This window comes from Bactrocera oleae, chromosome 3 (genome assembly GCF_042242935.1).
Source record: "Bactrocera oleae isolate idBacOlea1 chromosome 3, idBacOlea1, whole genome shotgun sequence".
In the NCBI taxonomy this organism is placed as follows: Eukaryota; Metazoa; Arthropoda; class Insecta; order Diptera; family Tephritidae; genus Bactrocera; species Bactrocera oleae.
Window position 1 is genome coordinate 72,004,050 of NC_091537.1, and position 24,178 is coordinate 72,028,227.

The 24,178-nt window shown below is 35.1% G+C and overlaps 1 protein-coding gene across 1 annotated transcript in view; it reads left to right on the forward strand.

Moving 5' to 3' along the window:
• The window catches only part of DIP-lambda (Dpr-interacting protein lambda), a 72,074-nt gene that overhangs the window by 17,040 nt on the left and 30,856 nt on the right, over positions 1-24,178 (forward strand). Inside the window, exons 3-7 of the mRNA XM_070106372.1 lie at positions 2,382-2,567; positions 6,564-6,759; positions 10,380-10,511; positions 23,342-23,461; positions 23,734-23,907. Coding sequence (XP_069962473.1) covers positions 2,382-2,567; positions 6,564-6,759; positions 10,380-10,511; positions 23,342-23,461; positions 23,734-23,907 — 808 coding nt within the window. The remainder of the gene's footprint in view (positions 1-2,381; positions 2,568-6,563; positions 6,760-10,379; positions 10,512-23,341; positions 23,462-23,733; positions 23,908-24,178) is intronic.

Consider the following 24,178-nt stretch of genomic DNA (forward strand, 5'->3'; position numbering starts at 1 on the left):
CCCAAATTAAATAAAACCCAAAACCTGAGTACAAACAACTATAGATAATATAAAGGATTCCTGATGAAACGACTGCACAGCAGCTCTGTTAATTTTTCTATCTAGTATACCGCCAATTGTTCAGCGAAAATCTTTTATGAGTTGTTGAGAAACAATTAAAGACGACAATTGATTTATTTTAGTAGTCATCTAATATCAAATAAATGATTTTGAAGCCCAAGGCGTCCCTAATAGTATAGTATTAAGAATTACAAATATTTTAGTATCTATTCAATAGAAACTGATTCCATATTTCATATTTTTCAACTTCCTCAAAAATATTCTTAGTCGCTCTCGACTTAACGAGTCTTAGTGAGCTATATTTCAGCACCACACTCTTCAAAAGAATTGACGAGGGAAAATAAAACTATACATATGTATTCAACGCAGAATCAAACATACCATAGGTTAGGTTAGGTTAGGTTAGGAGGTCGATCCCAGAAGGGATCCCACTTGGACAGCTTAAGACGCCAGTCCGTTGTGATACCTACGACTCCTATAGTCCGGATCAAAAGACCCTTACAAGTCGACAAGACGTCTTGTGCTGGCTACAAACTTGTTAAGACGGCCAATATCCATTACGGATAGGTATTCAGGACCGCCAAACGTGTGATTGCCGAGATATTTCAATCGCAGCCTAGCGAATGCCGGACATTGGAGGAGAAAGTGCTGGGATGATTCCACCTCGCCCTTCTCCATACAACTTTGGCAACTGGCATCGGGTAGTACACCTAAGATAGTCGTAAAAAGTTTTAAGTTTCCAAATTACTACCAGAACTAGAAATCGGGTCAAGATAGATATCTTAGCAAATTTAAATGAACATAAATTATTGGACATAAATTTAAACATTGCATTATAAAAATGCCGAAAATTTTGTAAAATCAGTCCCCAAATCACCCCAGTTCCCATCTACTACATATAATGGCTTTCGTAGTTCGCATTGCTTCCTCCGGATTCATCATGCGAGGTATGAGTACCTTCACCTTTGGAATGGACGGATTGCAACTACTGTCCTCTATTTCCAGAACGGTACCCTCCCAAAGACCTTAAAGCTTCGAAACCACTTCCTTTACCCATAACCGTTGGGGGTCGTCTTTACATTTTAGAATGTTGACCCCGTTAAACCAGCCCGCACCATCGAAAGTTAGCATAGACATGCCTGAGTCTCTATCCAATCCTGCGAAGCGCACATCCAGCAGTTTCAGCTCCACCGCTTTCCATTTCTCCCGAGTTATGGTATTTGCCAAGGGGGTTGAGTGCCACGGATGAATACTTCTTGGCTATATCGCTGACCGTCGCTGCCGCCCTGAACGTTGGGGGTTTCTCCCCGAGCCTGACGTCTGGCTTTACAGCGTCGTCTATTTTCCTCGGTCGTTTAGCCGGCACACTGTTTTGCTTCCAGTAGACAGTTGTATTTTGGCTGCAACTCCCTCCTCGATCCGGTTTGCGAATCTCGCAACTGGGGATATGAATTGCGGCCGGAAATCGTAGTACAAGCGAACGTTTCCTCTTCTTCCTACGCCCGGTTGAACTTTTAGTTTCGTCGAATATGCCTATGCCTATGATCTTTCCAAATTGCAAGGTTTCACCCGAACTTAACCTTTCCTTACTGGTTGTTGATTTGAGTTTTTTAAACTAATGGCAACATTTTTCAATTTTCTCTTAATTTCCTATTCTCGTGATTTTTATACCCTGAAGAGGGTAATATTAAGAAAAAATCGTCGATGACCCTATAATGTACATATATACCTACATAAATGATTGGCGTAAGAAGCTGACTCAATTCATCCAATACCGTCTGTAAATACGCGAACTATTCCATTAGGCTGCTAATTTTTCCGAACCGCCGATATCGGACTACTTTGGCATTAGCTCCCATACAAAAGCTTTACTTTAAGCTATCGATGACAAATATAGTGACACCTGTAAAAACTATAAAAATAACTTAAATTTTCATATGAATTTACCATACCACCATAAGTAAGCACCACACTAACGCTTTCCAATAACACACACATACATACGTGGATATTTCTTTACCGCTTATTGTGTATTTGCGGTCACTCTTATGTGGACTTTTGTTTTTATTTATGCAACACACTACTTCTAAACGCACTTATGGCCACACAAGCAAACCTCTGCAAATGTGTGAATGTGTATGTGAATACAAAATTTTCGCAATAAAACTCACTCTACACTCGTATTCATTTTGTCTAAGCTAAGCGTATTTTGAGCGTGTGTACATATATACCTACTGACATTGATACATATTTATTTGTTTGCTTATTTATTATATATTTGCTATGTGTGTGTTTTCTATCAAGTTATGTATACTTTTCAGGTTGCATGGATTAAATCCGACTCGAAGGCAATACTCGGCATTCACACCCATATGGTGTCACTTAATCCCAGATTATCAGTGACACACAATGGGCACAACACCTGGAAACTTCACATATCCCACGTACAGCTCAACGACTCAGGCAGCTACATGTGCCAGGTGAACACAGATCCCATGAAGAGTCTGGTAAGTAAACTCACCTAAAACCTCAACCTAAACTAAATGAAACTGACCGGTAGTGAACCAAGTAAATGGGTAGATAATAAAGGTATTACTTTGTGTGGAATGAAGGACTTAGTTGGTGGCAGGATGCTGCAACATGCAGCAGTACCAACTGGACACAACTAAGTCAGCGGCTGAGACAGCGTGTAGCTATGCTTTGGGAATTGAGTAACTTAAGCCGTTAAGTCACACATACCACAGTATATGAGCATATGCTCAGCTGCTGGCTGCTGGCAATCCCAAACACGTTTTTATATATTACTAAACATATGTGTGTGCTTGTGTATATGTGCGCGCATAATTCTAGGTGTGACCTGTAATTTAAAGTGCAAGGCATCTCTGCTTTATCCACTGAACTTTAACATTTCGTTACAACTGCCAATGTTATTTAAGCTTAGCTGGTTGCTGGTAGCTGGTAAACAAGAGCAACAACTTCAACGCAATTCACACACCAGCTAGCTTAGGTAGCTTTACAGCATTTTTTACACCGAGGATACCGTGAGTACACTTCCATTTGTTATGCGAAAAGCTTCAATATATGCCACTAAGTAGCTCATGTCCACTTAAACGATTGCCAGGTGTTCGAATGCTGTTATATCTACTACCCTAAGCCTTAAGGTCTCTCAGTGACGCCCTGGCGTATGAGCAACAATATTTGTGCTAAGAAAGAAAAAAATGCAAGCATGGCAACGCCATCGTCAAATACTCAACTAATCCATAAATATACATTAATATGATATGTTTATAATAATTCTTAAGTACCACCTAGCATACACTAACATACAAACAAACGGATATATATTATAAATATATATGTATGCATGTTCCAGCTCAACTATGCAAGTGCGCTGCCGCAACCAGTCAACCCTATCGCATATTTCTACGTTCATGCTTCAGTAATCGGTCTCGGAAGCCATGCCTAAGCAATGCTGACTGAAATAATAATACAGTTAGTGATAATATTTGCGGTCATTTGAACTTATAGATGATCAAAAGGTGACGACTACACATATTAGCGCACATATGTATAGTATATACATACATAGCTAATAATATATATACATATATACACAAATACAAATATATACATAAATTTATACCCACTTTCAAACACATACATGCAAATATACACATAACTACAGCATCTGAATGTCAGGCGTTAAAGCCATACATGAGTTATCTAATAGCTCAAAGCATACGCTGAAGTGTAGAAAAAGGGTAAAATGTTAGCCGAGTAACACAATGCAAACATTTGTACATTTATATATATTTCTTCAAACCACATACTCTTGTATAATATGTGCGAAGTACTTGTCCTCTTCACACATACACGCGCAAAGTGTGCTACAATAATAATAACGCTGCCGTTGGCTCCACATTATGGCTAGCTCATGAATATTTTTCTCATGGCCACTCTTCGATGCCTTAGATTATTCCAATCAAATATGTGTATATGTATGTATGTGTGCGCATTAATGTGCACAGCTCCGTGCAATTCATGTGGTTATTTGCCTGTGAGTTTACGCAGAATTCAATTATCTATTGATATGGGGGCCCAAATGTTTGTTTGCTATGTATTTGAAATGAATTTTTATTGTCGCATATACATAAATTTGCCTTTGCCATGCTTTTGTGGAGTAATAAAATAATAATTGAAAATTGCATGCGGAAATAAATTATCTACATACGTATTAGTAATTTGTAATCACAAATTTACTTTGAAAAAACAAAGACCAGTAAGCGGTTGTGGGAGTACGAGTATAAGAAGAAAATTTGGTTTATAAAAAGTAGTCAAAAATATCTGCTTTATGTGTAACGCAACGGAATTTTATCACACTCACGGTCTACAAAGCATTACAATAGTGATTAAAGTGTAATAATACATATATCAAGATTTTAATATCATATTTCAATGGTATAAATAAGAAACCTAACAAGAAAAAACTTTAACTTCGGTTGCACCGAAGCCATAACACCCTTCTCTAATACAAGGCTCCTTACAAGAACTTGATTCCGATTGTTCATTTTGTATGGCAGCTATACGTTTTAGTGGTGCGATATCGGCCATTTCGACAAATGAGCAGCTTCTTAGTGAGAAAAGTACAAGTTCAAATTTTTAGATCGATAGCATAAAAACTGAGGGGCTAGTTTGTATATACAGACAGACCGACAGACGGACAGACAGACGGGCATGACTGAATAAACTCAGCTCATCATTTTTGTATACATTTTATAGGGTCTCCGGCGTTTCCTTCTGGGTGTTATAAACTTCGTGGCAAGCTTAATATACCTTGTTCAGGGTATATTGCCACATATTTGCAATTTTTTTAATAAAAAATGTGTTAATTAAGTAAGTAGTGTATTATGGTTATCATACTGAAGTGTTTTAAAAATACTAATGGTTAAAATCAATTTTTGAACTAATATAAATAAATAATAAATTATTTCAGTAAGGACTTCAAACTAAAAAGCTATTTTTTAGTGGAAAATTTGTTAGAGAAAGGTTTCCATTTGTTCGCATTTCTTTAATCTTCTTAATTATCGTACAAGCAGGCTAGCCACCAGTAAACAATTTTTAATTCAATAAAATATCGCACAAATAATTTCCTACACGTACAGTATCAAACTAAGTGAATAAGCTTCAATTAAAAAAATGTTCGAGGTTGCCACTTTTTCAAATTTCTTTATTCTACTGAAATAACTGATTCAAAAGAGGGAAGTCTTAGTCAGACATTGTAAACATTATATTTTGTAGTTGTTGCCACCCATATTATATCTAATGTTCGAAGAAATGTATTTGTTTTTAGATAGGTATATCACCAGGTCCAAATGAAAACTGAACGGTTGGGTCTTTATAGTGTGAGTTTCAATGTCTAATTTGACACAATCAACATAAATTGTCACCACTAAACGACAGACACTTGACCATACTTAAGATGGAAGATTAATGTCTAAATTCAGTTTATATAGTTTGTCTTCTTACTTTTCAGTAACACTTTTTTACAGAATTCCGGTCCAACTAAATCTAGATCATATCGTTATCGTCTAGAGTTCTGACGAAATGAAGTGACTTATCTTTGGACTTCTGACCGAACATTTGAAAATCAGTGGCAAGTTCTTTGTTAAAACAAGATTTAAAATCATAAAATATCTAGCTCTTTGTAGACTATATATTTTTCTTTTTTTATTTAATTATTGTATATTTGCGTCGCTTTGTACGAACTTACAGCCAATTCGATTTTACGTCCACAACCGATGTTTACCATTCTGTTCCATTTCAAATTCATGGAACAAGACTTGGTTTAAATTAATGCAGCTTGAGATCGCTGAAACTTTTATTTATGACTCGAAAAAAATATACATATATATTGGGATCTCACATGTCTGTTTAAGAATTTACCTAGCTTCTCCTCCTATGTTTAGTATTCCAATCTATGGACAGACCGACAAGCTGTAAGGCGGCTTGAAAGGGCTATTCGATTTTTTGAAATTATTTTTTCTGGTAGAAATAACATGAAAGGTTTGGCATTACTTGCCAAGGAAACGCGGTCAGTTCCTGCGTAGTCGCTAACGATCCTTTAGGTTACAACCCAATAGCATAAGATACACATATTGATGGCATACAGCTCTACTAATTCTATGTTAATTTATCATTTAAAGAGTTTTAAGAAAACCTGATATAACTTAATAATAAACCTGATATAATAAAAGGTTTCACATAACTTCAACTTTAATTGATTAATAATATTTTCCGTACAATAAAACTCACAAAGTATGACTATTTAGTATTTTATATTTACATAAAGTTATTCATAACTCTTTTATGTTAATTCCTCAACTGCACCAATCATGTAATGCTTAGTATACTTACGTGTTTATGTGTATGTGTTTTACTTTATTCCACATTCGTTCACATTTTGCACCAATCCTTGCACTTGCCACCATCATCACCACCTGAAGTCTGGCTATTTGGATGTTGTAGTGCCGCCGGATATTCTAAATCATCCGGAACAAAATCTCGAAGAGGGTATCTGTAATGAGGGTGGCACAATTGTGCTCATCTGTAGTGCCACGGGCGTCCCTGAACCGACAGTACAATGGCGACGTGAGGGCGCCAAGGATATAGTTCTACGAACGGAGACAAGAGAGAAACAAGGTAAGAATATGTATGTGTATAAAAATTGAAGGAAATAGCAAAAAGAAAAAACTTTTCAGTCGAGTTGCTAAAATTAGTAAGTGTTTTAATTAATGTATAAAAAATCATAAATAACAATATTTGTAGTTCTTTTACCCAATACAGGTGAGAAAATTACCGATATATGAAATTTTCCTTAGCAAGCATTATCATTATTTAGCGTTCAAAATCGGTTTAAAATACTCATAGCATATAAATATACTTTTGAAAGATATACAGATCAAAGAAAATATCCCTCAAATATTTTTGAAGAATACTGCCCAGCTGGTAGCCAGATAAAACTACGAGACCGTTCTTGTTGTATATACTCAATTTTCGTTGTAACGATTGAAGCCAAGGGTTTTTCTGTACCACAGACTTTCTCGGGAGACTGAAGAAGCATCAAGTTTGAACGTTTTCAAGGGATTCATAAAATATTATTGAATATGTTAATCAAAAATGGTATAACCTTTAAATCTTTTTAAAGCGATGAACCAATACATCATGAGCTTGTTGATAAAAAAAATTCTTAACAAAACTGTGATTTACAACCATAGGCAAATTTCGAAATGTAGGACACATTATATAGAATCTCTCAAAGACATCTTAGCGGTTTAAATATTACTACCTGACCAGTATCAAAACTAATGCATACTAATGCATCTAATGGATAAAAACTTGCCCTATCCCCATATAACTAATATCAGGATTTTCAAACACCCGGTTGCCCTTACTCCTTATATATTGATGATGGTATGTGAGGTATCTAAATATCATTCAGATAGCATTTTTTCCGTTAGCATGTAACATATGTGATAATGCCGAAAATGGATAAAATCGGGTCAATACTACCCTGATCCTAGTGACTGTATGTCTGTCCGTCCGAACAAGCGATAACTTGAGTAAAAATTTAAATATCTTAATGAAATTTAGTTCACGTGTTCCTTGATAAAGAAGTGAGGACGAGTTCGTAGATGAGCGCAACCTTACCACTGCCACGCGCACAAAACGACATTCTTTTCATCTTAAACATTTAACCTTTTTTAAAATTGATGTTAAGCCAAACCCTAAAATAACCGTCACCGTAGAGACCTCTCCAAGCACAAATTGTTTAAATTTGCTCTTTTTTAAGGCTAACATTATATCAGTTCTGCTAACATGAGGGATGAATATAAAATACATATAATTTTGCATCTACTAGATTTATGTAGTACCTAGTATTTAAAGGTCGAACTTCATAGGTTTCTTTTTCTTTAAATAAGTTTCGAAATGTTCTGATACGTGGAACTTTTCCGATTAACTTTAATGATAGCCGGAATAGCTGCTAAGAATTAAAAAAGAAGAAACAAATACTACAAGAGATTTATAAGATTGGCTTTGATGTATTATATTTATTAAACAAAGTATTATCGTTTAATTGATTTGTCAAAATTTTAAAGTTCTCAACATCAAGTTTATGAACTTAGGTAAATCACTAATACCAAAGTTAAAACTACAAATCCAGTAAATCCTTCACCCACCTTTAACAACTTCAAATATTTCCCCTCACCGCCCACACACAGTGCTACCGTATTCCCTTCAATCTTTTGTACGCTGCGATTAAATGGTAAGTAAAACGATACTCATTTACCCGTTGCCGCCCTAATTGAGCGCGAGAGTGCAACTTATGCGAGACAAAGGTGGGGCAACAATCCACTCAAACACTTCAACTTTGCCTGAGTGTGCTTAGCCTGCTTTGAAAAGGTTGGATGTTCTCACTCACACACATACATATGAACGTTAATGTGTTGGGGCCAGCGATTAGGTGTTGAGGACGTTCATTGTGTGCGCATACCCCGGATGACATGTTGGTGTTGTGTTGTTATTGTTTTTTGTATGTTACGAATTGCGGTGTGTGTATTTTGTGCACAAACTCAAGTGTTTGGCATGCCACATAATGACTGTTTAGCAAAGTCGGTGTCTCCACACTAATAGCTGCTATGAGTACTACTCCTCTTTTCTTTTTTATTTTTTTTTGCCTTATTATTTGTACGCTTTTCTTTTTTACTATATATTATTTGAAGTTCAAGGGGATGGAAAAGGTTTGTGAAATCTTTTAAAGCATATTTTTATATTTGTTATGGTATGTTTGGAGTATATACTTATATTTACAGTATACAGAAGTCACATTATATTACCAGCATTCGTACGTGAGCAGTACAAAAAGTTTCAATTACGCATATGGGGTGGTCCATATAGTGGTTGAGTTCTTTGACAAACCTTAGTCAGAGATGGACTGTCGACCAACATTGGTAATGTAGGAAGACCAGTTGTCCTCCACAAGTCAATGCTTTGTGCGATATTTATGATTACTATAAGAGATTGATGCCTCTCAAAGCATTCGAGAGAGACATTACATGTAAAAATAAAGATGTATTGGGTTTATTATGCTTCGGCACCGGCATATAGTGTAAGATAAATATTGTGAAGAGCATTAAAATTTGCGGTTTTCTGAATAGGAAGTCACGGGCTTCGAAAGCAGTTGGAGAGTTGTGATACGGTACGTTAGGGATGAATTTGGCTCCAATATCATTTCATTACTATAAATATTTAATAAAAAAGTAAGACCACTGGCGTTCTTAATTACTTCCTATGATCTCGTAAAACTCATTGAGGATGCACGCAAAGGAGCTCTATCAAGGTGTCTACTTTTCATTTTATGAACTCAGTATAGATTTTAAAATATCTGGCAACACTCAACTGATCGAGCTCTTGGTACGAATTTCACCGCTGGAAGATAAAAATAAAGTTGACGTCTTTCGGTGTGTACTCCTTCCCACGATAATTTTTTGGCTTAGCCTTCCCGAAGAGTTACCAAGCAGGAACCTCGTGGCTTCAAAATTTGTGACGGCATATTATTAGTGTAACCTCATATCTGGATTAGGATGTCTACTAAATGAATGCGAAAAAGGACTTTCAAACTCTTTTCCGTAGTTACTTTCACCGACAAGAATAATATTTACTAAGTACGTGAACTGATTTTGCTCCAGTGAGTTAATATTACTATTTTTATTCACTGCTGTCCTCCAGAAAAATACACAGACTAAAAGTCACAAAGATAGTGCCAAAAACTTTTGACAAGACTTTGTAAGAAAAGTCCCCATATGACGAGCTACCCGTAAGCCAAGCAAGCCAGTCAAAAGTTCATTCCATCAGCACTAGACATTATTTCGTATAAAACAATGACTCACCGAAAGTGAATTTGGTTAATTTCTGAAAAATAATCAACATAAACCACCCTGTTTAGACATAAGTATATATACAACCACAGATTGCCAGGTTAGCGTAATGTGATAGACATAATCGAAAAGTTAATTAATTAGGTCACCACATACACTTTATTCACCCTTTAATGAGCAACTTTGTTCAATTTCTTTACCTTTTTTCAATAAACTCTCCTCCCTTCAACGCTTGGCATTGTGGAGAGAGCACCACACTCGAACCACATATCAGAATGTCTCCAATGTGAATGCTGCAATTTATTTTCTGGCTTCTATTCTAAACACACAAAAGTATACTAAACATTATTTATTTACCAATTGTTCGTTTTTTTCTCATTGCAGTGGTCAAAACGGTGGAGGGTGAGCGGCTCGTGCTGACGAATGTGCATCGCACCGATATGGGCGGTTATTTGTGTATCGCCTCGAATGGTGTACCGCCGTCCGTGAGTAAGCGCTTCGACGTGCATATCAATTGTAAGTACCAAAATAATAATAGCAACAACAGCAAACACAAAAAAACATTAGTAATTACATTTGTACAGTTACATTGTAAGTGGAATGCATTTATCCTAATTTTAGTATACATGCCCATTTGTCTTCGTACTTATTTGTAGTTGAAATTGAGTTTCGTTTTCAATTAAATCTGCCATTTGAAGGCCACAACGCAACTTTTTTTCTGTATACAATCGGAAGCCAAAGAAACCAGATGATAAAAAAAATCTATAAACGAAAGGAAAGTCTAAAACTTAGAAAACATCATTAAAAATGGCTTAGGGGTGAAATGATATTGACAGTGTAGCCGTGACCCATATAATATCTAAGCAATTATCGTCAATTGCATAGGCAAGAGTTCAAGGCGCCCGGCTCATATGCCTATTTATGCATATAGGTTAGGTTTAGGTTAAGTTAATAATGCTTGCGGACAAAGATTCTTATTTAAATTTCTAAAGCATGAAATCTTGCTATACCATACTTATAATGCAATTCCTCGGAAAGCTTCAGCAATATGGCTCCGTATCACCAAAGTTTCGTACTTTGTGAATGAGGAGAATACATAAAACAAGTGCAACTAGAGTTCATACTTCCACGAAGACAAGCGAGAGGAATCCCAATGGTTCAGTGGTTCAATATTTAAGTTCTAGTCAACATTATATGCCGGCGAAAGCTGGCTTCTGCTGGTAAATACAATTGTGTTAGCCACAGACAGAGTTGATTTAATGCTTATTTGTTATTAGTTTGCCACGGAATCTGTAACACTGAGAAGGAAACGTCAATGACATTTTAAATGTACATATAAATGGTCAGCGTGACAAGCTGAGCCGATTTAGCCACGTCCGCCTGTATTTATGCGATTTAGTCCCTTTGGTTTTAAGACATCGATTTAAAATTTTACACACGTTTTTTTTGCTCCTCCATAAGCTGGTCATTTGTTGGAACCGCCGATATCGGACTACTATAGCATATAGCTGACATACAAACTGATCGATCAAACTCAAGTTCCAGTAAGAAAACTTGAACATGTGAAGGATATTATAGCTTCGGAGCAGGCGAAGTTAAAGTGTTTTCTTGTGTTTTATTTTTTTTTAGATATTCTTTCGACTTTTGTCCCAGTTCTGTCCTGACTAATTTATTGTGCTGATAAATAGTATGTGCAATTGCAACAGATGTCGTTAAAAATTTGAACGAATCTACGACATTCTTACGTCGGTTTTCAGTTTTGTTCATCGGTTGGATAGATGACTATGAGCAGAAAATTCTTTTAACTAACAATGGGGCGTTTTCTTACTCAAATAGAGTACAAACTGTATTGCAAAGGTTCAGTAACCAGTCAAAACCTATTCTTCTATTCAACTTTAGAAACTTACGTACAATGTTGCCCGTCGAATACTACCCTAAATATCCTTCCAAATATCCTTCCAAATTTCCGTAAAATTGTCGTACATGTGTATTAATTCCATGTTTACAAGCCTGGTTTAACGTAGAGAAATAAATTTAAAGTTTTAGTTTTCGCTATTTAACTACACGCTGAAATGTAGGCAACTTTTTTACCCGTCATTTTTACACTGAGTTTAGAAACTTGAAATATGTTATAAGCTGAAAAGAAAATGTGTTTAGTCACGAGCTTAGAACTGCCACAATAAAAAATTTGATTCATATATTTTTTAAATCTCCCATATAAATGGTTAGTCAGGTAATTCTTAAGTATTTTGTGTCAAACGTAAGAACTGTTGTTCTTATCGGCTTATGTCACTAAAATCGAATCGCGTTCATACTTTAATACCTTTGTTTACTATACAACATTTGTTTTCCCTCATCTTCCAACTTTACTCTGACGTGCCACTTCAATTAATTGATAAATTTAAACTGAAGAGCATGCACGTTCAGCCTTTAGACCATCCCTTAGTTGAATATTTTCACGAATGAGATTAAAAGTAAGGTCCTAAGGTCGGTTTATGCAATTTTAAACTTTAAATATATTTCCCTGGACTCTTACCAATACATATGCCATCTTTTTTATGGCAGAAAAATGCTTTCAAAAAAGTGTTACTCCAAACAGTAGTCCTTAAAATAAATAAGTACATAAAAATTAGCACAATTCAACTTTTAACATTATTTGTACATACATACTCACATACACACCCACCTGTCAAGCAATCACTTGACGATGACAACATCACAGCACAAATATACAATTTGTATGAAATAGTTGCGATGCTTAAAGTCAGCTTTAACTCGGGCATTCATAAAATTAACAAAACAACTTTGCGGTTTTCTCTATGGTTACACACCCACATACAGGCATATGGGTATTCCAGTTTTTTCGTATGTATGTATTTTTGTATATACATTTAGCATAAGCCTGCAAATGCCCACACATATACTCTTAGCTATGCACAAATGCACACGCCGACCACATCAACCATTTATATGTTGGCCTCAAAGCTTTTTTTTTTATTTTATGCCTTCCCACAAACTCACTCCAAGTATCCAAGATACAAGCGGTTGGGGTAAAGCACTATGCTGCTATTGTTTTCTGCACAGCAGCCAACGGGTAATGACCTGGACCGACAAATAAATCTAGAAATGTTTTTAAAAATAGTTTAGTACGCAAATTCGAAGGGGTTTTCTTTGTATGTACATATGTACGTGTGTACGCAAATATATATTTACAAATATACATACGTATGTACTTACTAAATACGTTATATGTATGCATATGTTTTAGTCTGAATTTCGTTAAACATTTTCGTTTTACTTTCACGAAAGTTTATATTTGATTGCTGGCCAGCTGGTTTGATACTCTGGCAAGCCAAAGAACGTGGTTGTGTATGTGGGTCTGTGGCGTTGGTGAGGAAAGTCTGTCTGTTAACAATTTGGTGCGAATACTAAACTTCGACGACTCTGTACGAAGTTTATTCCAAAAAGGTTATTCCAAATTCACAGTAGACCTTTCCTAATGCAAAAAAAATTCACATTCGTGGTATAATTAAAAAAAAAATTAAAAAACGTTAACTTCGGCTGCACCGAAGCTATACTACCCTTCACAAGTGCATTTCTTATAGCATAAAAGAGTGCAAAAAGATCCTTATCTTAATTTTGATGTTTTTCATACAAGTACAAGGAATATGCTTTGATCGATCAGTCTGTATGGCAGAAAACTCGTATATGGTAGTAAAGTCAAAATGTCAAGAGATCTCAATTTAGAACATCTGCGATTCCTACGAACACGAAAGCCATTAAGTTTTCTTACAGTTGTTGGCAAGAGTAACATCTGATACAAAACATACTTATAAAAGAATTCAATATTCATTATTCGACAAAAGGGTAAAAGGACTACAATCATGTTTGGAATTTTACTAAATTTATTGCATTATATGTTATTATGTTTTTATATGATCCGATCATGATCAATTGACTTGGGATAGCATATCATAAAGGCGCTATTTGTGCAAAATTTAATACTAATATATTCATTGGTGCTTGATCTGTATGCTGGAAAATGAAAGAAAGAGATGGAATTTAAAGTTGTGTTACATGGGAAGTAGGCGTGGTTGTGGTCCGATTTCGCGCCGTAACAGAGGAATGTCAAGATAATGTTGAATACCGAATTGGGTTAAAATTGCTTCAGTAGGTACTGAGAAATAGGATTTTACCTAAAATAGTGCTCTCTCATGGGTGTACATTTATTTAGTAAGTTATCGCACTTTTAGTGGAGAAGAAGATGCTGAAAAGATTTGCCCTCAGCTAATTTGGTTTATTTAACTTTAACGGTTTGGGAGATGCGTATATTAAACCTGTTAAGGGCGGATCTACTCCCACTTTTTAAAAATGTTTCAAACCACAGATGCTCCTATCTAAAGCAATTCGTTGTACTAAAAATATTATGATGTAATACTATGGAGCTTAGTTATGGTACTTTAAAGGTTTTCGTTTAATTGCTTTTAGTGGGCGTGATAGTGGTCCGATTGCGCTCATTTAAAAGACCGACCTCCCTTGAATGCCAAGGTGGTATGGTTTTTGCAAGTTTCATTAAAATGTCTCAATTTTTAATCGATTTGTCGCTTGCACTGACGCACGGATGGAGAGACAGTCATTCGCAATTCAACTCGTCTCACCATTCTGATCATTTATATGCGTATATATAAGCCTATATCTAACTCGATTAGTTTTAGGTGATACGAACAGCCGTTAGGTGAACAAAACTATTATACTCTGTAGCAACAGGTTGCGAGAGTATAAAAACGATCTGTTTCATTCATCCCCTAATGGTTATTTACATTTTTCTGCTCAACCTGACAGTTGCATAATTAAAATAATATTGTCGAGTTTTTCGTAAGGTTTAATTACCAATGCAATTCCAGAGCTACTAAAAGATATCCTATATATCTGTCTAAAAATTTTGCCTTTTTTACTTTGGGATAACTGATAATAAACTATCGTTAAGCTCAGAAAGACTTGAAAGTAGCCAGTGGTAAGGAAAACATTTTTTACCAATACTTTGGAGGAGGGTACAGGAAACATCAAAATATGCAAAGGTATAGATCCTTAATCCTGATCAAAGTCTCAAAATATAAAACTCATATCAAGTTGTGTTCAGTTCTATTCAGCAGATTTTAATTGTTTTGAATTAAGTATTTCTGCAGTGAGGAATTGTCTTATAAGAAGGTTTATAAAACGAGTTGACTGCGGGTGAGCGGTCTTCCCATCAAAGAATGGAACAGAGTTTATATATAACTATAAATAATTAATTAAAAAATAATTCATCTCTAGAGCCAAATGGATTTACATATAAGTGCATACATATACATATATAGATTTGGACCCCATCTGTCCACTTATTTGCACATACTCGAGGCATTGTTGGGTTAATGGGCTGAGCTCATCTAAGTAAATAAGCGCAGGACCTACATTTCACCAACATACATGAATTTAGTTCCAAATAGGTACGTACATATGTGGGGACTCACAAAAGTATGGGGTGCATGTAAAGTCTGAATTAACACGCCGGTCACACATTGTGCATTTTACATATTGTTGTCTCTGCCTTTGTCTTCACATTGTTGGCTAACAATGTTGTTTGCACTTTTGTCAGACGGAAGCATCAGTTGCATTCGCCACTGTTGTGACATGCATTTGGACTTATGTCCAATGGCAGTAGGACGTAACTCACTTGCTATTTATGCATTATGCATTCGCTTAAATTAAATGTGTGTATTTATGAAAATAGAATTGTGGATATATGTACATATGTATATGTAAATATTAACAAATTTACTAAATTACAACTAAGTTGACCATTTATTCTCGATCAACTTTAGGCAAAATTTCTCAAGCATTCAAAAGCTCCAAAAAAAAGGGTGACCAGATAGTAATAACAGTATTCTAACAGTAGTACAATGGTGGCTATCAGAATTTAAAATTCTAACCGTCGGTCAAAATTATTTAATTTTAGAAAGTTAAATTTTTCCTTTTTTCGAAAGTTTAAAAAACTACCAACTAATGATGTGTAGATACTCTTTTGGTAAGGTTGAGGAAAGGTAAGGTAAGAGGAATAATCGCTTTCAATTATACTTTAAAAGACCGCTAAAACAAATTACTGTCGGTTCTAAGAAAATGAACAGCGATCTTTATTCAGCCAGGTACAATCCTTTCAGAAGCATTCCAACAAAAATTTGAGTTTTTTGATTAAATCAAGAGATATTTAGATACGGTTCATGAGCTTTGCAATAAGTGCATTGATACCCATTCAAGCATTACTGTGTAGACGAAGCTTGCATAAATTTTTAAAATAATTAAAGTTATAATACATGGATTATTTGTGGTTTTAACTAAAAAATGCTACACATTCGAGATGTGTGAACACAAGTTGGTCAGAAAACACAAATCGAAAACCGGAAATTCTCATAGCTTCAGGCCAATTCCTTAGTCTACGCTAACAAAAAAACTAATTTTAAGATCTTCGAGGCAAATATTTGAACCTCTACAACCCGATTAACTGCATTCATATTACGACATTATCAAAAATTTTAAATTAAGACCACACATAAAGGATATGTGTGAAAAATCCCGGTAACACCAATGATAGCAATGTGTCTAGAAGTTTTTCGAAGATTCAGAAACCTCTTCTCAGATTACTGGAGTTAATCAAGAGCTGATAATATCTCTTTGAAGTAGAGATTCTACTTCTGAGAATAACATATTTGAAGGAAAAATTTGCGATTGATGTGCTAAGAGGTATAGCTCTTCTTGTCTTTTTAGTAAGTGGTGGTAGTTTGACCCCTACGCTCCTTGACATTTACACAAAAAATCCTACGTGTTAGGAAATTTTTGCTATCATTTTCGGTTTTAGAAACCCAAAATTAGCATAAAACAGCCACTTACATCACAGTCGCAAAATCACTGTAAACTAGTGTAATCTTTGCCAAATTCCAATAATATTGTCAATTCAAAAAATTGTCTGTACATAGAATTGATCTTGACCGATCAGAAAATAATATTTGTAAAACTTCGTGAATATATCTTATCAAATAAAAATGTGTGCATACAAGGACTTCATTTTGACCGATCGATTTGTATGGCAGCTATATCCTGTAGTAGTCCGATATCGGCGATTGTGACAAATAAGCAGCTTCTTCTTCTTCAAATCGCTATCTAAGAAACAGAGAGCCAAGTTCGCTTAAATACAGACAGACAAGCGAACATGGCTAAATCGGCTCAACTAGTCATGCTGATAATTTATATCATATATATATATATACTTTATAGGGTCTCCGAAGTTTCCTACGGAGTGTTACAAACTTCGTGGCAAACTTAATTAGATAGTTATCCTTAATAGACTATTCATCATCTGACCCTTTTTATGTTGCACCAAGAAAACGAAAAAAGTATAACCATTTTCAGAAGGTATATTTGAAAAAATTACATATAAATGTTGATCGGATTTTTAATGTACATCGCCAGTAAAGGCTGAAAAGCAAATATTTGTATCGTATTCAATTGTGATTTGTTTGAGCTTATTTTAAATAATAATGATAATTGAAAGCCTTCCCAGACCGTTTTCCCTGCAGTCTATCCTCGACTTCAGATCTCAAAAATTATTGAAACCCCCCAAAAGTTCTTCTAATATGAATCTGAAAAACAATTACAACAAAAACTAGAGCAATAATGAGTAAATAATGAGAGAGTGCGAGTACTTTCATAGGTATGGCCAATTCTGTTCAACTCTTTTTTGTACGCCAGAAAATATTCCACTGTAAATGAGAGAAACACGGTTTAAAGAATATTTTAGTATTCTATGAAAAGTTCTTTCTTGTTATAACAGAGTTTTGAAAATCCAGTCTAATCGGTCATATACATATGCTTGAAAGATATTTCACTACAAAAACCTTTTGGAATTTTTACTAATTGCTTATAATGCTTACCACTAAATTATTTTCTATATCATTTATAAGACCCTTATATTTTAATCTATCATTAGTCTAAACACTTGAAAGAAAAGATTTCACATAAACCCTTCCCCCGCTTCAAAGCAGAATTGCTCTAGGATTGAATGCCACATTTTATTCACATATCACTCCGGTTGCATAAGCGGTTAAAAGTATTTGCGTAGTAAACTGGAGCTTTTTCGTTTGAATTCATTTGTTGCATAGTCACAGCTGATATATAAATTTTTAGTACTTTACTGCAGTTCCGTCGAAAAATACCAGAGAGTAACAAATGAAATGCTCATCAAAAAGTTTTTAGCAATAAAATTGGCGAACATACAGAATGAAAGTACAGTATGTGTTACATAATATTTATATATTATATGTACATAACGTTATATGCCCCCACTTGTCCAGTGAGATAGTAAACGACATCACCAAGCAGATTGTTCTTGAATTAATATTCATAAGTACATAAAAACTCATGTCTCTAAAAAGATATCTAGTATAATACTAGTACACTTGTTTTAATAAATAATATGTTAGAAAATCTTTTCGTAATGCTTTTTGAAGTATAAAGTTTTAAGACTACAACCAATTATAAAACAAGAAAAACATTTAGCTAGTTCTCTCTAGCCACGTTGTTTGATATAAAGAAACTTCAATTCGAATTAAGGTTAACGTAAAGCCGTTCGATCTGAACAATTTGTCCAGAGATTGTAGCGTTGTCTTGAGTAATAATCCATGCCAAATTGCGTGAAGGTATATTTCCATATAAAAAAGCCATACAAGGACTAGATTTTGATCGATCAGTTTGTATAAGAGCTATATTCTATAATGGTACTATATCAGCGGTTCCGGCAAATGAGCAGCTTCTTGGGTAGAAAAGAACGTGTAAAAAATTTCTGATCGAATTCTCAAAAAATGGGGGACCAGTCGCCGTATACACGTATATACAGACAGACGGCCATGGCTCTTCTGGGTTTAACAAACTTCGTGGCAAACTTAGTATACCTTGTTCAGGGTACAAAAATTTATACAGTACCAAATCGAATAGTCTCCAACTGATCAATGGTGACTGGTTTATCAAGTCCAGGGTCTTTGGAATAAACGTCGTCACGGTTAACAGTAATGTTAACAACTTATTCAGCCGAAAAAAAACATGAACCAGTAATGCCTTCGGCCTTTAAGCTGAAAATAAGTCTCACTAATGAAGATAATTTGACGGTAAAAACGTTAATACGAGTTTGTCGCTGAGAGCTCGAGTTTTGGAAATAGATTTTTCCAACTTTAAAATGTTACAGAAATTGTCTACAACTAGATCTGAATTCACAAAGTTCTGCATCAATTTCCGAATATTTTCCGGCTACCCAGTTATATAGGATTACAAAGAAATAAGGTCAAGTGAGTTGGCCCGCATTGGGGCAGACGTAAATTCAGTTCCTTAAAACTGTCCCTTCAGCTTCTTCGAGAGTTGCTTAAAGCAATAGACTCTGGAGAAACAATTTAAGCCTTAGAACACTAGCTATAGAAGGCATATCAGACTATTAAGCTTCTACTTTTAAGTAATAGAGAACTAAGCAACATTGTAGGGACATCTATCTCTACGATTCCACCTTCAAAAACTTTGGTAAAGCAAATCGGCAGAAAGTTGAGCGTGTGCGGAGAACGAAAAGACTCTAGAACACTATCTTTGCGAATGTCCTGCCAATCTCAATTCTCAATATCTAAATTTCCCAATATTCCAAGTGAAAAGCTATTGGGGGGTTAGGATGGAAATATCTCACATTTTGCTAAATTCACAGAGAACTAAACTCCTCTATGGGGCCAATATTTTGAGTTGAAGTACAAAGAAAGCCTGTTTCAAAAAAATTACGTAGCTGCTTTTTCATGGGCATCCAATCGGATCGTAACACTAGCATGCATATGTGATGTAACATTAGCAGTACATTAAGGGATTGAAATTGTTTAATCAATTCAGATCAGATGCAGTTAAAGATGAATTACTGATCAGAATTAACAAGAAGTATGCGCCGTAAAAACATTTTTTTTTTTGAGAGGCTGCCAGCGATCATATAAAATTCTCGTTTGCCTTTCGGGGCAACCGGAAATTATATAAAATAGTCTCTCTTTTAGCATGAGCTGTATAAATAAAATATTTTATTTATACAAAATTACTTGCATAAAATTGCATGTGTCCATGTACATGTGAATGCTCTGATCGTATTGTCAAAGCAAATACAAAGCCATGTCTAGATATCACAATATGTTTTGTTTACATTGTGAATAAACATAAATCTGCTCAAGGAATAATATTTTATGCACAATGATATATGACAGAAGTCCTGTTGCTGACAGTAAAGTAATAAATATTTAATAACCAAATTAGTTATACAAATAAATGCTTTCGGAAGCTTTACTCCTACAAGGGAACTTTTCGAGCCTCGAAATTGTTGATATTTCACAATTAATTCTTCTCTTGGTTTGCTGATTCGAAACTGACTTTAAACCTAACATCTCCAACATAAGAGAGATATATTTCCTTCTCTTTTACAATAAGCTATTACCATATTTCCAATGTTTGAAAAGACCCGAATTTTTTCCTAGCAAAACACTGTCAACTAAGCTGCGTTCCTTAAAACTATTTGAGAAATATTTTCTGCTACAGCAACGGTAACGTAAGTTGTTTGCTTGGAACTTACATGACAATTTTTAATTAAGTAGTTATTGGGTACTTATGGTAGTTAGTTGCACTATTGATATATAAATTCAAAACAGTTTAGTATATAATTGATAAAATTCCCTTAATTACTGAAAGTTTATTCTGCTGGAGACTTTCACAACAACTTATTGTTTATTATTGTTAAATTAGACTTTTTAAATGAATAAAAGCCTACAGCATTGATGATTACTACTAGAGTATATGTAGTTATTTATTTATATCCTATTTAATATTTATGATTTCACTTTTGAAGCCTGCGCCCTACATATTATATATTAAAAAGTACATACATATATAAACATTGAACACATGTCCGCTCTTAAATGAACAAAAGCCAACAAGATGTAAACATAATACAGACCATTCGTACGGCCAACCCGTTTGAGTCGACTAAATTAATCGGTTTACATTAAAAATGTACAACGAAGTTGGCAGAGTAAAAGTGAAACTGTAACGAATACCGTACGTTGCACTCAAGTATACTGAAAACACAACATACAAACATATATACCCGGCATATATATCCAACATATATACCCAATATGTATACCCCTGAAGTTGATTGTGCAAAGGACTGGCAGCGAGGCTAAGCGCTTTAATCCGCCTTATTTATAGCATAGAATTATTCTATAGGAGTAGAGGGAAGCAAGCAGTCGTAAACTGGCTAAAGAGTAGCTGCAGCGACAGATAAGTTAAGTCAGACGTGTCCTTGCCAGAGACAGATGTTAAAATAGCAAATTCTCAATAAAAATGGGTAAACAACAACAACAAAGGGGCAAATACTCTTTTCAGTAAAATCGTTAGACACACTTAGTGGTGGTGATGGGAGGAAATGGAAAGCTATTTAGATTCCAAATAATAACAAAACAACATTTATTCGTACCGAGTAGATAAAAATAGAAAAGTATCTAAATATTGTATATACCAATAAACATGTATAGTGGTATTGATAAATATATTCAATGTCAGCTGAAATGGTGTTAAAGTCATGACATATTCGTTGAGCGAGTAAAAATCAACCCTGCGGTCACTGTTATGCAATTTGTGATGATATGCTAAAGTGACCGTATTGACAATACGACAAGAGACATTTAATCATTATGCCGTCTGAAGTATGTTTGTGTTGCCTGTTTGCGCTACGATAATCGAATGACGAATGAGGTAACAAAATGGCTGCCTTCAAGAGTGCTGGTGATAAAAAACATGCTTTAGGTTATGCGTACCTAAATTAAGGTCACGTACAAGTTATAAAAATGTCAATATTTTAGCATATTTATTGATGGTCTCATTAAAAGCAGCTTTTATATTTTTTCGAATTGTTTAAATATTGTTTCAACTTCATTTACTTTAGAAAATAATGTAAAATTGAACTTTTTGGAAAAACTGTACTAAATTTACCAAGCTTCTATATATGATATATACCCTTATCCACGGACAAGAATCGGTCTTCTACGCTCTTCAAAAGTTCGACATTTCAAGCAACCGTAAGAGCATATACTTCTTACCTCGAGCACGTTTCATTTTTCTGAAAAATCTTTCTTCTTTTCTTGAAACAACTTGTATGCTTATCTAGAGAAACTTAAAATCATAATTTAAATCATTGAAACTGCACTTTAACGCACACCTGGATACCTTTTTCATACAGTTTGGATAGAGTCATGAAATCCTTTCTACTATGGTATCGAGATCGCTAGTACTGAATATAATATTTTGAGATTTGTAGCTGTATACTCGTATAAAGAAACTTTGCTAGATCTTAAGTAGTAGTGTATTTGTAGTTTTCACCCAATTTTGAGCCCATGTATGAATTTGCAGTCGTTAACATTTTTTTCTAGTCATGGCTTAATCAGAGCAGACTTAAAGCGTTTATCAACAAAGCTACAGCCTTAAACTTTGAGTTCCGATCTGGAGTTAAGTGGATCTGACCTAGGTGGATGGCAGAAGCCCACGCTTCAGGATGGCCAGTTGGAAGAATCTGATAATTTTCTATAAAGCTTCTCTAATTTCACATGGTGTGGTATATGGTATGGAAAACATTGGGTGATACACTTCTAAATACATGCAAGCAACCTTCGACGGTGGTCCAGAAAGAATTTAAAAACTGTATTCTAAAATCTCATTAGTAGAAGGTATTTCACCACCATTTCACGTATTTTATACCACTCACATACCCTGAACAGGGTATATTAAGTCGAAGTTTGTAACACCCAGAAGAAAGCGTAGAAGACGCTATAATATACATATATATAGGATCAGTGTGATGAGCTGAGTCGATAAAGATGTCTGTCTGTATATACTCGAACAAGTCCTTCGGTTTCGCCGATATCAGACAACTATAGCATATAGCTGCCATACAAACTAAACGATCAAACTTAAGTTCTTATATGGAAACATTTTTATATTTAAAGGGTATTGTAAGTTCGGTCCAACCGAAGTTAACGTTTTTCTGCTCAGCCTGCCAAATGATAACTCTAACCTAAAGACACTTATTCAAGTCCAATAAATTGTTTCGTTAACAATAATATACAGTTACAAATATATAAGTATTAGCAATAAGTTCCACTTCATTAACTGTATACAATAAATAGCATAGCAACTATTATATTTCAACTTATATCTCTTACTAACTGTATCAACTAACCTCTAACTTTTCACAGTTCCACCGTCAATTAAGGCTGTCAATCAGCTGTTGGGCGCCCCCGTTGAACGTGAAGTCACACTTGAATGCATTGTAGAAGTGTATCCGAAACCGCTCAATGGCTGGTATCGCAACGAAGGTAATGTATATTGCACTTTAACAGAACTCACTGTTGCAGTGATGTCTCGCCTCAGCTCGTCTCAACTCGTCCGAGCTCATGGCGTCCTGACTTTTCTGCAATAAAAACGTAGTAACTGTAGTATTGTAGTAAAGTCAATGTAATTGATGTAATTGCCTGTCATTTCTCATGCAACTCAATGTCTTGTTCTTTTGCTATTTTATCTCCCCTTTTTTTCTTGTTTTATCTTTTCGCCGCGACTATCAATGTGGATGATGCTACCATTCGGATAGGTAACTTAAAGCTGCATAGTAGCAACAAGTACAACATATCGGAGGCCATGATTAACTTGTACACGTGGCATCTCAACCTGACAATACGTCATCTGACAAAGGCCGACTTTGGCGCCTACACTTGTTCCAGCGTCAATGCGTTGGGCAAAAGCGAAGCGCGTATACGACTACAAGGTATGTATGAGTGTAGTATGTGTTGTTTATTTTTAAGTCACTAAGATTTAAAGCGGTGTTTGGATCAGTTTTGCAATCCCAGCAGGGAAAATTAAGAAGTTAGCTTCTAGGTGCATTTCATTTAAAATTATTGCTAAGTACAGTCCATTCTCTATTTTCTAAGAGACAATTGACAAATTTATTGTTGTTCTTTTAGAGAACTTACTAGTTATCTTCCTCTGTACTGGTTATATTCACCTGTATACACTTTTTTTTTTTATAATGTCACGTC